Below are 15858 nucleotides of genomic sequence, written 5' to 3' on the forward strand. Positions count from 1 at the left end.
ATGATGCTCATCCACCACATAGCCCACAATAACCTCAGGGACAGACTAGTAGACAAGGCAGGCCAGAGGACAGTCCTGGCACACTTTAGGCCACTACTCCTCTAGTCCAACCAGCACCTTCACCTGTTGGTCTTCCAGATGTGGATGGTGTCCTGGTCCGAGATACCATGCTGCTGTGCCTGATCATCCAGCAAGTCAAAGAAATACTTGATGGCCAGGGGCACGGGCCGGCTGGTACTAAGGATCACCTGGAATAAGTCATCCACGAAGGTCTGCAGAGTACCCTGCCAAGGTGTCACGGGAGAAGAGAAGAACAAAGGCTGGAGTAACAGAGACTTCAGCAAGGATCCACCCTGAGGCCGAAGGCGGCAGCTCTACCCAATCTGTGCCCAGCCCACTCTCCTACAGCTCTGATTAGGGGGAAGTTTTCCCTGATACCAAACAAGAATCCAGTTCTGGCCAAACATAATGAGTCTAATCCTTTTCAGTGACAGCCATTTAAAATCCTCCAAGAAAGTTATCATGTAACCCAAGCCCTCCCTGCTCCAGGCTACAACTCCCTAGTGCTTTCAACTGATTCTCATAAGGCACAATCTCCAGTCCTCTCACTGTTCTGTTTGCCTTCCTCCAGACTCACTTTGATTTGTCAATGTCTTCCCTTAAAATGTGGTACCCAGAACCAAACACAATACTCTGGGTGTGGTCTGATCAGGGCAAAGAACAATGCAGGTGTGTGCCAGTAAATGTTTAACAACCAGATCGGTGGAGGAGAGGGAGGCGGAGTGCGAGGGGGATGAGGAGGAATGTATGCTTGGTACACTTTTAAGTTTAATCTGTTTATTAATATTTTCTCCATTGCTATGTTAAGTCTAGACAACCAACAAAACAAAAAACTGAGTTCTGGTTTGTAGCATTTCCTGATTACTAAGATGTAAATGTTCACACTGAGAATTTAACACTCAGCTCTTATGAGCCAGAACAAGCCAGCTCCAACACACCACTGAAAAATGGAACTATTAGGCCCCTTGTCTGGAACTCTTCAATAATGGGTGATTTCACCAGCGTGGGGTCCCTCCCCTGATTCACATCATGACCCCCCGCCCCCAATATAGTCTTTGAGAGCTGCAGGAGCCAAAAAAGTCATCCCTCATGAGCAGCTTTATAATGAGCCTCTTTGAGGTTCATTAGCAAGGCTGGCTTTACAGATGTCCACTCTGTCACAGAGATCCCATTCAAAGGCTTTCTACCTTGACTGGCACAGCCTTCAAGAACCCAGGGTTCCCTTCAGTCCGTAATGAGGCATCGGAGAAGGAGCTTATTGACCACTCTGTGCTATTAATGCAGTCTGAGGCGGAACCTGTTCTATGTGACCTCTGGGCAGCTCTAGTCCCACCCGAGCCCTAGACTTGCCCATGCCATCTGTCCCTGCGTGACACCCCATGTAATTGCTACCTTCATGGACAACAGGCGGGTCAAGTAGATCTCAGGGATGGCTTTGGCTCTCTCTCGATCTCCACCTCGAAGGCTTCCCCTTCTCTGCCTGGGCGGCTCTGGCTCCTCGCTCGGTTTCACTAGGTGCCAGGGACGGATGCCTCCCTCATCCATGTCTTCTAGCATTGGGGTTTCTACATCAGGGACCCCATAGGTGCATCAGCCTATGTCCCCACAAGGGATCTTCCCAACCCCCATGGTGAAGTGACCTCCATGGGCAGAGGGGTTGAAAGGAGGGGCCACTGATTGGAGATCTCCTTGGGATAAGGAAGGATTTGGGGAGATACCTGCGCTGTCTACTTTAAGGGATACTCACTCTCTCCAGGGACATAATCCTGGTTTTCCCGGGGAATGTGCTTGCTGAAGCGGGGGACCAGGGCCACAGTTGCTCCATCAGGCACCTGTTGACAGGGCTTGTGATTGCTCTAAGCTCCCCAAAAAGCCCAGCACCCCACACCCCCCAGCCCTCACTCCCAAGGAGCCCTTGTCCTCTATCCCCCGTCCCCTCCCACCTTATAATGCTGCAAGGTGTTCAGCCGCCTCCATGCGCCTTGGACCACAGAGGTGACATCCTCATCAGACAGGATGAGGTGACCGGCCACCCCTGACCGCCATTCTACAAGGAGAGTAGGAAGGGACAGGCTTCAGTCTCCCCCTGTCATCAGACAGAGCTGCCAGGCTGCTGTCCAGGGAGAAGGGCTCAGGTCAGCTCATCGTCTAGGGATGAGGGCAGCTTTGGAGAAGACCCTGGTCCCTGCGGCAGGAGAGCAATGCAATCTGACTCACCCCTCCCTCTCCCCACATCCACCCCTCCGGCCACCTCACCAACATCCAGGGCACCAGGGTCTGGCCGCTGGGCGAGGGGCACCCCCTTGTACAACTGGTCCAGAATCTTCTCCTTGGCCTGGGAGATGGTGTCGCAGTCTAGGACCTTCACAGGGACGCCTGGAGCCTCTGCCAACCCGACCCCTGGCACAGTTACGGCATTCAATGTCTGTGCAGGACACATAAAGGGGTAACCATGAGTAGTCCCAACATAAAAGCTCCAGGGGCACAGGAGTCAGTCTGTGAAGGGATCAACATGACCAGCTGACTGCATCACTAGCAGAGGGTCCGCCAGGACCACAGGCTCTCCTCAGCAAGAGAGGGGCCATCCTACTACCCCACCCCTGACCTAGCCTGTGCACAATTCCCTTGGCTCCTAAGATCCACCAAGAAAAAGTGGGGAGCAGGATCCATAATCAATCTTTGTTAGGAAAGAAACTATGGGAAAAGAAAAGAAACACCTGAGTTTGAATCCTGCCTCAGACACTTACTGGCTTTGTGACCCTGGGCAAGTCACTTAACCTCTGCCTGCCTCAGTTTCCTCAACTGCAAAATGGGGATAATAACAGCACCTACTTCTCAGGGTTATTGTGAGGATCAAATATGATATATGTAAAGCACTTAGTACACAGTAGGTATTAGAGAAATTGCTACCCCATTACCTTTCTCCTCCTTTCCCCTCTAGCTCTGAGCTCACCAGCAAAGCAGGGATAACTAACATTCTGGGACCAGTGACTAATAAGGTCTTTCTTAGTTCAAGGTACCAGTTCTGCCCATTTCCTGTTACCCTCTGATGACTCACTTGGGTGCTCCTATGACTGTGGCTTCACAAAATCCTAATTATCTTACAAAAGCAAAAATAATGACAAGCACAATCTCTCCCCATACACCAGAAAGGTCATTTCCTCACCAGAGGACGGTATTCCAGGTCCTCTCGAAGCAGGCGATTATCGTTCAATGTGTACTTGGCCTTGCCGGTCACGCTGTCCACGGGCCCCTTGTCCACTTGGTGCTTGATCCCCCGGAAGAGCATGTAGAGCGGTTCACCCACCGAGTCCTATGGGAAGAGATCAGAATGTCGCAAAGGCGAATATCAGCAGTACATAGAGATGCAGAGGGGACTTCACTGCAATGGCAGAGTGAACACATGGAGGAACAACCATCTGTCACAGGGACTAAATGAGTACCTTGACTATAGAAAGAAAAATCCAGCTCCAAAACTAAGTTGAAGGTGCACTGTCCCTTTTTTCTGCCTTTTTCATCATTAAACTGCCTGTCCTATGTGAAATGGGCCAACAGTATCATAAAATTATAGGCTTAGAGTTGAAAGGGATCTTAGAAGCCAACTAATCCAACCTGTTGTTTTTTTGGGTTTTTTTAGTGAGGCAATTGGGGTTAAGTGACTTGCCCAGGGTCACAAAGCTAGTAAGTGTTAAGTGTCTGAGGCCGGATTTGAACTCAGGTACTCCTGAGTCCAGGGCCGGTGCTCTATCCACTGCGCCACCTAGCTGCCCTAACCTGTTGGGTTTTTTTTTTGTTTTGTTTTGTTTTGTTTTGTTTTGTTTTGTTGTTTTTGGTTTTTTGGTTTTTTGCGGGGCAATGGGGGTTAAGTGACTTGCTCAGGGTCACACAGCTAGTAAGTGTCGAGTGTCTGAGGCAAGATTTGAACTCAGGTACTTCTGAATCCAGGGCTGGTGCTTCATCCACTGCACCACCTAGCTGCCCCCTGTTGTTTTTTAAAAGAAAGAAAAAGAGACCCAAAGATTTTACGTGATATGCTCAAGGTCAGAGAGGCCATGACAAAGACAGGATTTGAACCCTGATAGTCTATCTCCAAATCCAGTGGTCTTTCCACTGAGGAGTTTCTAATCAATAACAACCTTCTTCTGATCAGGAGAGAAGGAGGAAGAAGACCAGGCAACCTTAGATGCTGGTCACCAACAAGGAGAGATGGAGGAGTATGTGTCTGTAATCACAAAGATGAAGATGACCTTCACATCTCACCCTTTCTCAACCCCTTCTGGGTAAGACACCAAGCTCATTTTAAAAACCACGCAAAACAATGCGCATCATTTTGTCTGACAGTAACCCTCAGGAAAGGGGGCAGGGGAGAAGTCCTTTATATATCACCTCAGTGACAGTCACCTCAGGAATCTCAGGGTTAATCACAGACCCCGCCAGATGAAAAAGGTTAGTTTGAAGACACTATGTCTTACACATAAGCCATACTTTATCAACATTTATTGAATTTGACCGAATGGCCTAAACCAAGAAACAAAGGCTTCTCACCCGGACGAAGGTGTAGAGGCAAATGGACATCCAATTAGTGAGCAACTTTTCCACCACAGTCTCAGTCCTGGGTGAGAGCAAGAAGAAAAGGGGCCTGAGATTACTAGGACGCAGCCTTCAGGGTAGGGAACACCGTATTAGCACGGGTGCTCTTGGAGGATGAGATTGGTCACATAGTCAACACAACCAACACCAAAGACCTCAAGGTCCCCTGTGTAGACCCGGGCAGTACCCACAGTAGTCTGGTCTTCGTGAAAATTGCAGCAAATTCTTATCAAATCAGATTGTTCCAAGGACAAAAACTCTTAAAAATTAAGAGCTGAAAAAAGACCTTAATGTTTGAAAGACAAACATCAATGAGAACAAGAGTCAGAGTTCATCACTTCAATCTCCTGTAAGAGAAGGCCTGAAAGCTGCTAGACATCATACATACATGCCAGCCCCCCACAGCTCACAGTCCCCCCCCCATATCTGCCATACATATACATAGGCCAAACTAACAGACCTTCCCAGACCTTCTCATACATTCAAGGTTATTGTGGTAATAACCACAATAACACAACAGAATAATAAAACACCATGACATAATATCATTGAGAAGCTAGGTTCAATAACTGGGGTTCAATGGGCTGCAAGAACTACTGCCCATTCCTGCCCCACCCTGACCCACTCCTTCCTTCCTCCTGCAGGACTTTGGTCCATCAGCCCCACCCTCTCTCTGCCATCTTGACTCTTTCCCTTCCCCCTGGTTCTTCCCATCTGCTTACAAAAATGCCCAGAGATCCTCTTTTTTTAAAAAAATGTTTTTTGGGTTTTTTTGGTGAGGCAATTGGGGTTAAGTGACTTGCCCAGGGTCACACGGTTGATAAGTGTCAAGGGTCTGAGGCAGGATTTGAACTTAGGTCCTCCTGAATCCAGGGTCAGTGCTCTATCTATTGTGCCAGCTAGCTGCCCCCCAGAGGTCCTCTTTTATCCTTCTACCCTATTCAGTCCCTTTCCCATCTTTCTCCCACAGAGGACGTGGGCAATCTCTAGGGCCTTAGATTCTCCAGATGGAAATGAGAGGCTGGAACAAGATGACCTGTGAGGCCCTTCCTAGCTTTATATCTGGAACCTACAACCTTGCAAAAATTTCCTCCACTTCCTCATGACCTTCTTCCTCCTCACAACAAGGGTTCTTCTGCCCCATCACTTTACTAAAATTGCTCTCTCCAAGGTCACCAGTGACCTCTTAATGGTGCAGCTTGATTTTCCCTCAGTTCTCCCATATACACCCCATTACTCCTCATGGCAGGGAGCTGAGGAGCCTCAGCTGTTACTTATTATCTGAATCAGTTCCCATCAGGAACCCTGCCAACCCTCAGGCCTTTTAAAGCTAGCAAATGCTAGTATTGAGAAGCTTCTTTAAAAGGTCAGTGCATGGCGGGCAGCTAGGTGGCTCAGTGGATAAAGCACTGGCCCTGGATTCAGGATGGACCTGAGTTCAAATCTGGCCTCAGACACTTCACACTTACTAGCTGTGTGACCCTAGGCAAGTCATTTAACCCTCATTACCCCACCAAAAAAAAAAAAAGTTCAGTGCATGGAAGCATAGATGGGATCACTAGACAGCTACTGCCTCTTTTTACCTTGTGTTCCTCCATTTCCTCTTCCAATAGCAACATATTTGCCCCTCCTCTTTCTGCCCTTCAATCCCTTCTCCCACAATCCTGTAAACACAACTCACTGACTCATGTCCAACTTCTGAGGGCCACCTGTCCTTGTCACCTGTCTTCTTTTTCTTTCTTTTTTTTTGGTGGGGCAATGAGGGTTAAGTGACTTGCCCAGGGTCACACAGCTAGGAAGTGTCAACTGTCTGAGGTCACATTTGAACTCAGGTCCTCCTGAATCCAGAGCCGGTGCTTTATCCACTGTACCACCTAGCTGCCTCTGTCACCAGTTTTAACTACTGGACCCCACCCATCAGCCTTCCCCAAGCCCAGCTCTTGCGTCATCTCCTACCCCAGACTCCACCCCTGCTTCCCTTCCCAGCACAGACCCTTTACTGTCCCAGGTCCCCATCAGAAACACTGACCTCCGCAGCATCAACTTGGGGTTCTTGGCCACATATTGGGCCACCAGGTCACTGAGTAATGTCCGGAGAATGTCAGTGAAATACTCCAGCTTCCCATGCAATGCCACAGTGAGCAGGGATGCCACATAAGCACGGTCTCGGGGTGAGAAAGTGCGCTGACTCTCCAGTGTATGGATGAACTGAGGGGTCAAGGAAATGAAGCACAGTCACAGAAGTCCAGAGTTAGAAGGGACCCGAGAGGTCATCTGGTCCAACTCATGCCTGAGTAGGAATTCTACAATATTCTCAAGCAGCTATAACCCCTTCTGGAAAATCATCCCCTTCTGAAGTAGCTCATTCTACTTCTGCACCATGGCCCTAACTGTCAAGAAGAGTCATTATATTAAGTTCAAATCTGCAGATTCCACCCCCTGCTCCTAATTCTCCCCTTTCTCATGCCTCCTCCACATATCAGACTTCCAAATCCCTGGAGACAGCTCTCATGTCTCCCCATCTCCAGATATTCTTTTTTCTTTCTTTCTTTCTTTCTTTTTTTTTTTGGATGAGGCAATCGGGGTTAAGTGACTTGCCCAGGGTCACACAGCTAGTAAGTGTCAAGTGTCTGAGGCCGGATTTGAACTCAGGTCCTCCTGACTCCAGAGCCGGTGCTCTAACCACCGTGCTACCTAGCTGCCCCTCAGATATTCTTTCTCCTGGCTAAACATTCCCGTTTCCTTCAAGTGATCCTGGAATGATATGGGTCTTAAGTATCCTCCCATCCTGCTTTGTCTCTTCTGAACATCCTCCAACTTGCCAGTGGTATTCCTATTACATGGTACCCAGACCCAAATACAGCACTCTGGATGCAATCTGACCCGACCTGAGGACTAAAGCCTCAACTCTTTCCTCCTGTACTTTTACTGACCCAGTCTAGAATCACATTAACTCTTTTGCCAGACTGTTGATTCACACTGTGTTTGCAATCCACTATAACCCCCAGGTCTTATGCATATGAATTATTTGTGGTCTTGCCCTACTCTGTTCTTTACCCTCTGTCTGTCCAGTTCATTTTTAGAGCCCAAATGTAGAATTTACATTTACTAGAAGGGAGGAGAGTACAAAAGGAAAGAGGAAATGGAGCAGAGAGAAGGAGAGGAGAGGGAAGAGAAGAAGGGAACCAAAGGACAACTTGGGAAGGGGAAACCAGAGAATGGTAGGTACCTTGGTCAGAAAGAGTTTACTGTTGAGGAGATTGGACAGTTGCCCCAGTCCCTGCTCTACTGTTGGCCTTCGACTCTCGGGTACCCCCAAGTCTCTGTGGAGGGGTGACTCCCGGTGTCCAGGGAAGAAGACCCGTTCTGCATATGACTTGTAGTCCAGAAATGGGATCCCACTGCCCACCAAGTCACTGGTGAGATCTGTCATCTCTGTCATCAAGTCTGCAGGGAAGAAAGATACGCGACTCTGCACCAAGGCTCTGGTGATAGAGAGACGCTGAGTGGAGAAAGGTGGAACAGGCAAGAAAAGGCACCTGTGAACTCTTTCTTGCAACGATCTCGGACGCTGGTTTCCAGATTCTCCAACTGGATTTGTACTTTCTTATAGTCCCTCAGGGCCTGTTTGCTCTTCCTCCTAGGAATCCCGATAAAAGCAAGGAGAAAGAGAAAGAAGAGAGGAGGAAGAAGCAAAGAGGAAGAAGGGGTGGGGAGGAAGTTGAGAAAAAGAATGGAGGAGTGGGGGTGGGAAGGAAGAGAATGGGAAAGGGGAAGAGGAGAGGGAAAAGGAGAAGAGGGAAGGGAAGTGTGTGTGTGTATGTATGTGTGTGTGTGTGTGTGAGAGAGAGAGAGAGAGAGAGAGAGAAAGAGAGAGAGAGAGAGAGAGAGAGAGGGAGGGAGGGAGGGAGGAGGGGAGAGACAGAGACAGAGAGACAAAGAGAGAGAGAATATAAACATAAAGACCATGTGGGCAAATAAAAAGTGGGTAGAAAAAGGAGGAAATGTGTGGTGGGAAGAAGACCACTCAGAGGGAAAGAGAAAGAACATGAGTAACTTGTCACTGGAGGGTGGAAGAGACTATAGCCCTCCCTGATCCCCTAAGCCCCCTCTCCTTCCCTTTGCCTTATCCCCTTTCTAATATGTATCCCACCTATAGATGAAGACGATGATGAGAACACCAAGTGCCAGGAGGGAGGCACCCACACCTAGTCCAACCTGGGCTCCTACAGGGAAGGCAAGGGGACTCTCGATGTCATACTGAACTCGGCCAAGTGTAAAGTTCAGGTTGCCCATTTGTACCTGTACCAGGAACAGAATCACTGAGTCCAGATGGATGCTGACTCCACCCACCCATGTCTCAAAGCCTTTCATGCCCCACTTACTGTGAACTCAGGGAGGGAGTTCAGCCCTTCCCGGTGCCTAGCAGGGGGCTGCTCTGCTGGGGGCTCACAATACAAGTGGTTCCTCGTCAGGGTCTTCACTACACATGGACCATCGCCAATCATGGCAACCACCTCCTCCTTAGAGATCGCTAGATCCAGATTCTCCCCCTGGGATGGAGACAACGGGTCACTCAAGATTGCCCCGACCCCCCAAATAAGAGCAATATGGGGTCACTCTGCCCCACCTCCCCCTAAAACACAGGAATGCTGGGTCAAAATCAGCACCCTCCCCTCTCCCTGGGATAGAGAACAAGTAAATAATCCCCTCCTCTCACTGGGATGCAAGGACAATGGGCCCATCAGATCCCCTGACCCTGGGATGGAGGGAAAGTGAGTCACTCAGACCACCCTTCTCCTGGGACACTGGAACAATGGGACTCCTTCTCCATGCAACAGAGGGAGAAGAAGTCACTCAGCTCCACCTCCCCCCTCCTGGAATAGGTCAATGGGCACCTCAAACTACCAGACCCCATCATAGGTCCCCTCCCCTCTTTGCATTCTCAGCCTCTACATCTTACCCCTTTATTCTTCCTTCCCCATGATTCTCCCTCACCCTACCACACCACAACCCTTTACAACCTTGTCTCAACCCTCCATGCTCCTGGACGCCTTCAGCTCCTACAACCCCCTCACAATGACTGGCCTCAAGCCTTTGCTTTGTCCATCTGTCTCCCACAACTCAGCAAAGCTGATGAGGCAATAGGCTCACGTGGCTAGGGCCAATGCACTCCCTCCACTGAGACAAGTGGAAAGAAGAATCACAGACCCAGCAGGTGATAAGAAGAGTGAGGAGCAGGGTCTCTGCCATGACCTCCCTAGAGGCCGTGGTGTTGTGAGGGGAGGCTAGATACCTCCACAGAGAGCACACTTCCAGGCTTGTGTCGGAATGGTGAGGAGGGGTCTTCCACGTTGAGGGGCCTCAGGATGGGGTTGGCCTCATAGGAGAAGCGTGTGGGATGCAGGGTGGCAAAGTCAAAGAGCAGATTGTCAAGGACAAACTCTAGCTGCACCCAGGTACCGCCCGGAAGCCTGGGTATGGCTGGTGTACGGCACACAAGCAGGAGGGAGGAGTTGATTTGGCATGGTTCCTCAAACTAAGAGGAAGGAAAAAGAGGCTAATGAGGAGAGGAAGACAGTAGGATTATATCTACCCCTTCAAGCTAGCAAGCCAAGCCCACACACTCACTACCTGCCATGTGTGGGGGCCCTGGCTAGGTGCTGAGGGAATATAGATAAGGATGTGGTCCCTCCCCTTGGGAAGCTCCTCATCTAAGAAGGCAGTCATGGCTCCTCTCTTAGTCTTATCGCTCCCTGCCCCCCTCCCCCCCCCTCCCCATCCCAGGAAGCTCCTGGCACAAAGGAAAATCAAGATAGAACCTAATAGATCAAAATCAAGAGGTTGTCTGGATCAAAAGATAGACACACAGACCAAAATTCTTTCCTCCCTCACACAGTCTTCATTGTGAACATTTAACATGTATGAATACCATTCCTCAATGGATAAGTAATCAAAGGAAATGGACAAACAGAATTGGGGGCAGGGGGGTGGGGTGGGGGAAACAACATGAAAGGATGCTCCAAATCACTAATAACAAGAGAAATGCAAATCAAAACAACCCTGAGGATTCACCCCACACACACACACACACACAAATCGGCAAAGTAGACAAAAAATGGCAATAGTCAGTGTTGGAGGGATTGTGGGAAGATAGATAGCACACAGGTACATTGCTAGTAGAAATGTGAATTGGTACAAGCATTTTTGAAAGCAATTTGGAATTATGCAAGTAAAGTGATTAAAATGTCCATACGCTTTGACCTACAGATTCCATTACTGGGCTTATCCTTCTAGGTCAATGAAAAAGAAGTTCATATAGACACCAAATATGCACATCAGCATTTTTTGTGATACCAAAGAATTGGAAATAAAGTTGATGACCATTGACCGAGGAATGGCTAAACAAAAGTACATGAACGTCATGGAATATTACTGTGCTATAAGAAATGATGTGTGATGCATACAGAGAAGCATAAGAAGACATACGTGAACTGATGCAGAGTGAAGGAAGCAGAACCAAGAAAACAATATACACAATGGCCATGATGATGTAAATGGAAAGGACACACACACACACACACACAAAATCAAGTGATGCAAAATTATAAAGAACAAACATGACTTGAAAGAAGAGATATGAGAAGACACTCCCAACCCACCCTTTTGCAAAGGTGGGAGGTCCACATGTGTTGCACATTGCACACATTTTCAGACTTTTTAAATGCTAATTTTATCCTCTTTTTCTTCTTTTGTCTTTGAAAAAATACTGTTATAAAGGTGGCTCTTTGGGTGGGTGAGGCTGGGGAAAACTATGGTGAGGTAAAAAGCAAAAGACATCAATAAAAACTCATTTTAAAAAATACATGAATCTTGGGAAATGTATTGAGGCAGACTGAGGTACTGGCGACTGGGGAGAGAATAAAGTGTTACAGTGAGGGGCTGGGGGTACACAGTACTGGGGAGCTAGGGACAGAAAGAGGTACTTGGGGATGCTGGAGACAAGACCACATAGGGGAGACCACAAGTCATGCAAGGCACTGTGCTAGGATGAGGTTCTGGGACAGGGAGATATAACAGACACCTTTGGTCACATCAATACAACTGCGGAGGACACAGTGAGAACCCAAGTGGCCAAGAGATGACCTACATGCTGTGTGGTGCATGGAGTATCCTGGGAACACTCGCTCTCGGTCTCTGGGACAATCCGGCGTCTTCGCCCCAGCCCCCGTCGCTGACGCTGATTTTGCTCCTTAGTCGATACTGTGACCCGGATTCTTGGCGTCTGCACCACATCCAAATTCTGCCCATGGACCCAGATCACACGCCCTCCACTGCAACACAGCCATGTGAGCCACGGCCCCACTGCAACATAGCCATGTGAGCCACAGCCCCATGGACACCAAGCCAGACCAACTCCCCACCCCTCTCCCCCCACAGACATCCCCCACACACACACACACCACCACCACCACCCAGCTGAGAGCCCTGCACCTGACGAAGCTCTTGGCAGGGCCGGCAGAGGTTATGTTGGGGTTTGGTGTGTACTGGAAGAGGCCCTGCTGCAACTGCCTCTCCACACTTCCAAACCACACGGCCACCTGCAGCGCTACAGACACAGCACTCGGACTCGTCTGGCACTGGAGCTGGTCCATCTGGGCCTCTGAGGAGCTGGGGGTTGAGGGAAAAGGAAGGGAACCTGGGTCAAGTTGAAGGAAGACATTGGGAGGCTGATCCCATGGCAGAGTCTGAAGGAGAAAGATTCTATAATTCTGCCCAACTAAGGGAAGGGCACAAGGAAACAGGGGCAGAAGTAGGGGGGTGCAGGAGTGATGGAGAAGAAGAGGAGAAAGGAGGAAAAGTGAGGGTGAAAAAGAAGGGTAGGAAGGAGAAAGAAAAAGAGTAAGAACACAAGAGGCCATGCAATGGCCAATAAAGTCTAATGGGAAATCCCAGGGGGGAGTGCCCAGCTGGGTCACAGGTGAGATCTCTGGGGCCATCATCCAGGTTCAGGACACATATATTCAAGATTCCCTCAGTAACCTTGCATGGTTCTGTCATACAGGGGCTTAGCCAAACTTATTAAAGACTTACTTATGTTTCCAAAGTTAGAAAGGTGAATAGGATAACAGTCTTACAGTCAATATCTGCCTCTTATGTATTAGTTTTGTGAGCACAGGCAAGTTATTTAACTACAGCTATTTACTACAATTATTTAACCCCAGCTAACTCTACATCTAGAAGTTAGTAATAAATGTCAAATTTCCATTGGTAGGAGTTTCTATACCAGAAGCTTCTTTTTTTTGTTATTGTTCAGCCATTTCCAGTCGTGTCCCACACTTCGTGACCTCAGTTGGGGTTTTCTTGGCATATATGCTGGAGTGGTTTACCATTTGTTTCTCCAGCTCATTTTACAGATGAGGAAACTGAGGCAAACGAGGTTAAGTGACTAGCCCAGGGTCACACAACTAGTATCTGAGGCTAGATTTGAACTCAGGAAGATGAATTTTCCTCACTCCAGGCTCAGGACTGTATCCACTGTGCCATCTAGCTGACCTCAGAGAAACTCCTTAACACTCACTGAAATTACAGGTCCAAACAAAAATAAAAATATTTCCGATTTGATTGCATCTTGAGATGACAAATTACATAAATGTATTCTTCACTATGGAAAGTCTATTTCTTTGTCCTAAATTTATGTCTTTCAGGCTTCAAAGGAGACTCTAGTCATCCAGGATTTGGTAAACAAGTCTTTTGCTGATCCCTTCATACAATCATAGCATTTCACGGTTAGGGGGAACTCAAGAGTTCTTCTCTTCTTCCCATTAACCCCCAAATCAAGAAATCCTGTCTTCAGCATTCCCTCAAAGCAGTCATACCATCTCACCCTTGAGGGCATTCACTGTCAGAGAACTCAAGACCCCAGGAGGCAGCTCCAAGCGTCAGCAAGTTTTCCTTACATAGAACTGAAATCTTCCTCTCAGTAACTCCCACCCATTGCTCCTAATTCTTCCCTCTGGAGCCAAGAAAAACAAACCTAATCTCCCTTTCACATAAAAGCCCTTCCCTTCAAATATCTGAAGGCAGCTATCAAGTCCTCTTTAGGTCTTTTCTTCTTTAAATTAAACCAGTTATTCAACTAGTTCTGAACTCACAAAAACACCCAAGCAGCTAGTCCAAGCCTCTCCATCTTGACCATAAGGAGAGCAGGAAAGTCAATGTCAAAAGAATGGTCAAAATCCAGAACTTAGAATGAGACATATATTTTTAAACATGACCAAAGCAAGAATTTGTTTTGTTTGATTCATATTTTGTTACAACGTTTCGTTTTTCTATTTTTCCCCCAATGAGGGGGAAGGCCGAGAAAGTAAACTTTTGTTCACTGAAAAACATTCAATTTAAGTTTTTAAAAAGCATGGCCAAAATGAAATGTTTTGCTGAAATTCAGATATATTATGTCTATAGCATTCACCTGAGCCTAGCAATCATATTCTCCTCCGCCCCTCAAAAATCAATCCCTACCAGCTTTATATTATTAAGCATGTCATCTATGCCCTCTTCCAAGTCACTGGTGTATATCTGAAATTAAATTTATCTAGGCCCAGAAGAACGGCCTGTTATTTTGAAATGACTAGTTCATAGGGAGCTATTTTGGCTTCTAATAAATAAAGCCAGAATAACTCAAGCCAAAGGAGTGTGAATAAGCAGGGCTAAACTAAGTAGAAAAGTATTGTTTCAAATGTGCATCGTGATTGGTCCAAGCAGAACTTGACAATTTTATGAACCTTGGAGAGGGTGTGAACAAGGGTGCTTCAGAGCAAAGTGGGCTAGAAATGGAGCCAGAGAACCAACCAGTGAAGGGAATGCAGTGTTCACTCAAAGAATAAATGCTTGGAAGGAAAAAAAGACACAAAGGAAATCTTAAGAGTAGAAGAATATGGGCAGCTAGGTGGCACAGTGGATAAAGCACCGGCCCTGGATTCAGGAGGACCCGAGTTCAAATCCGACCTCAGACACTTGACACTAACTAGCTGTGTGACCCTGGGCAAGTCACTTAACACTCATTGCACCACCAAGAAAGAAAGGAAGGAAGGAAGGAAGGAAGGAAGGAAGAAAAAGAGAATAATATGACAGAGGGGACAAGGATAGCTTTAGAGCTGTTCAATAGACATATGTCTTCCTAAAGGGCTCCAACTAGACCCTTGAAGGAGCAGGAAGCTTCCAGTGTTCCAAGGAATGATGATGTGACCCTACGAGTGCCTGAAATAGAGAAGGTATCCAGTAAGGGTCAGGAAGAGACAAGTCATGGTGTCTGGTGACTCTGCTGAGGACGGAGGTGGCCCCACATTAGCCTGACACAAACAGCAAAGGGGTCTCTTGTCTTGTCAGGGCGTCTGTATTCTGAATATGACAAGAGCACATCCTAAGGCTTATCAAACCTGAGGACCACTTCCCACTCCTTAGTGATTCACATGCAGACAAGTGACCCAATCAGAAGGAAACCAGGAAGCATCACTAGGACTTAGAAAGTCTTCTGCAAGCAGGTAAAGGTCTTAGCAACAAGATTGGGGTTTCCATCGCTGTTGCCAATGAAATGGCTAAAGAAAAGCAGATTTCAGAAGTGAACAGGTGGCTAAGAAATTAGTGGATATGGGGACAGCAACTTAAAATACAGGGATTATGGATCAAGAATATGGTCAATAATGGAGAATACCTGGATTCAGGAAGACCTGAGTTCAAATCCAGCCTCAGACACTTGACACCAGCTGTGTGACCCTGGGCAAGTCACTTAACCCTCATTGCCCCACAAAAAATAAAGAAAAAAGAAAGAAAAAGAAAAATACTATTTGTAATGTGTAAATTTGTTTTGCTTAACTGTATATGTTTGTGGCAGGAGATTTGGGTTTTTGGGGGGGGGTTGCTCTCTCAATAGGGAGATGGATTAGGGAGAGAAAGAAGATCTTCATTTTCAAAAATATATAACCAAAGTTTTAAAAATACATAAGACAGCTCTCTGGGAAGGGTATGATTCTAGCAGAAATTATGGTAATGTTAAAAAACAAAAGCCATCAATAAAGACTTATTTTTCAAAATGTAGAGGAAGGCAAAAAAACTACCCAGGTATATCTGCCAAGTCAGATATGATGGAGAGTAGGAAGACCACCAGAAATGCATTTAAAAAATAATACTCCCAAAAAAGGAAATGAT

The 15858-nt window shown here is 47.3% G+C and overlaps 1 protein-coding gene across 3 annotated transcripts in view; it reads right to left on the bottom strand.

Annotated features, from left to right (window-relative positions):
• PLXNB1 (plexin B1) overlaps positions 1 to 15858 on the bottom strand; it is a 74100-nt gene that overhangs the window by 17227 nt on the left and 41015 nt on the right. For all 3 annotated transcript variants that reach the window (XM_043972619.1, XM_043972601.1, XM_043972610.1), the window contains exons 19-33: positions 12145 to 12321; positions 11801 to 11984; positions 9947 to 10189; positions 9036 to 9203; positions 8804 to 8952; positions 8190 to 8290; positions 7880 to 8097; positions 6680 to 6858; positions 4606 to 4672; positions 3227 to 3373; positions 2317 to 2485; positions 2004 to 2107; positions 1808 to 1892; positions 1453 to 1625; positions 124 to 284 (exon numbers count right to left, since the gene is read on the bottom strand). In XM_043972619.1, coding sequence (XP_043828554.1) covers positions 124 to 284; positions 1453 to 1625; positions 1808 to 1892; positions 2004 to 2107; positions 2317 to 2485; positions 3227 to 3373; positions 4606 to 4672; positions 6680 to 6858; positions 7880 to 8097; positions 8190 to 8290; positions 8804 to 8952; positions 9036 to 9203; positions 9947 to 10189; positions 11801 to 11984; positions 12145 to 12321 — 2325 coding nt within the window. The remainder of the gene's footprint in view (positions 1 to 123; positions 285 to 1452; positions 1626 to 1807; positions 1893 to 2003; positions 2108 to 2316; positions 2486 to 3226; positions 3374 to 4605; positions 4673 to 6679; positions 6859 to 7879; positions 8098 to 8189; positions 8291 to 8803; positions 8953 to 9035; positions 9204 to 9946; positions 10190 to 11800; positions 11985 to 12144; positions 12322 to 15858) is intronic.

The sequence above is a fragment of the Dromiciops gliroides genome, chromosome 1 (genome assembly GCF_019393635.1).
Source record: "Dromiciops gliroides isolate mDroGli1 chromosome 1, mDroGli1.pri, whole genome shotgun sequence".
Classification (NCBI taxonomy): Eukaryota; Metazoa; Chordata; class Mammalia; order Microbiotheria; family Microbiotheriidae; genus Dromiciops; species Dromiciops gliroides.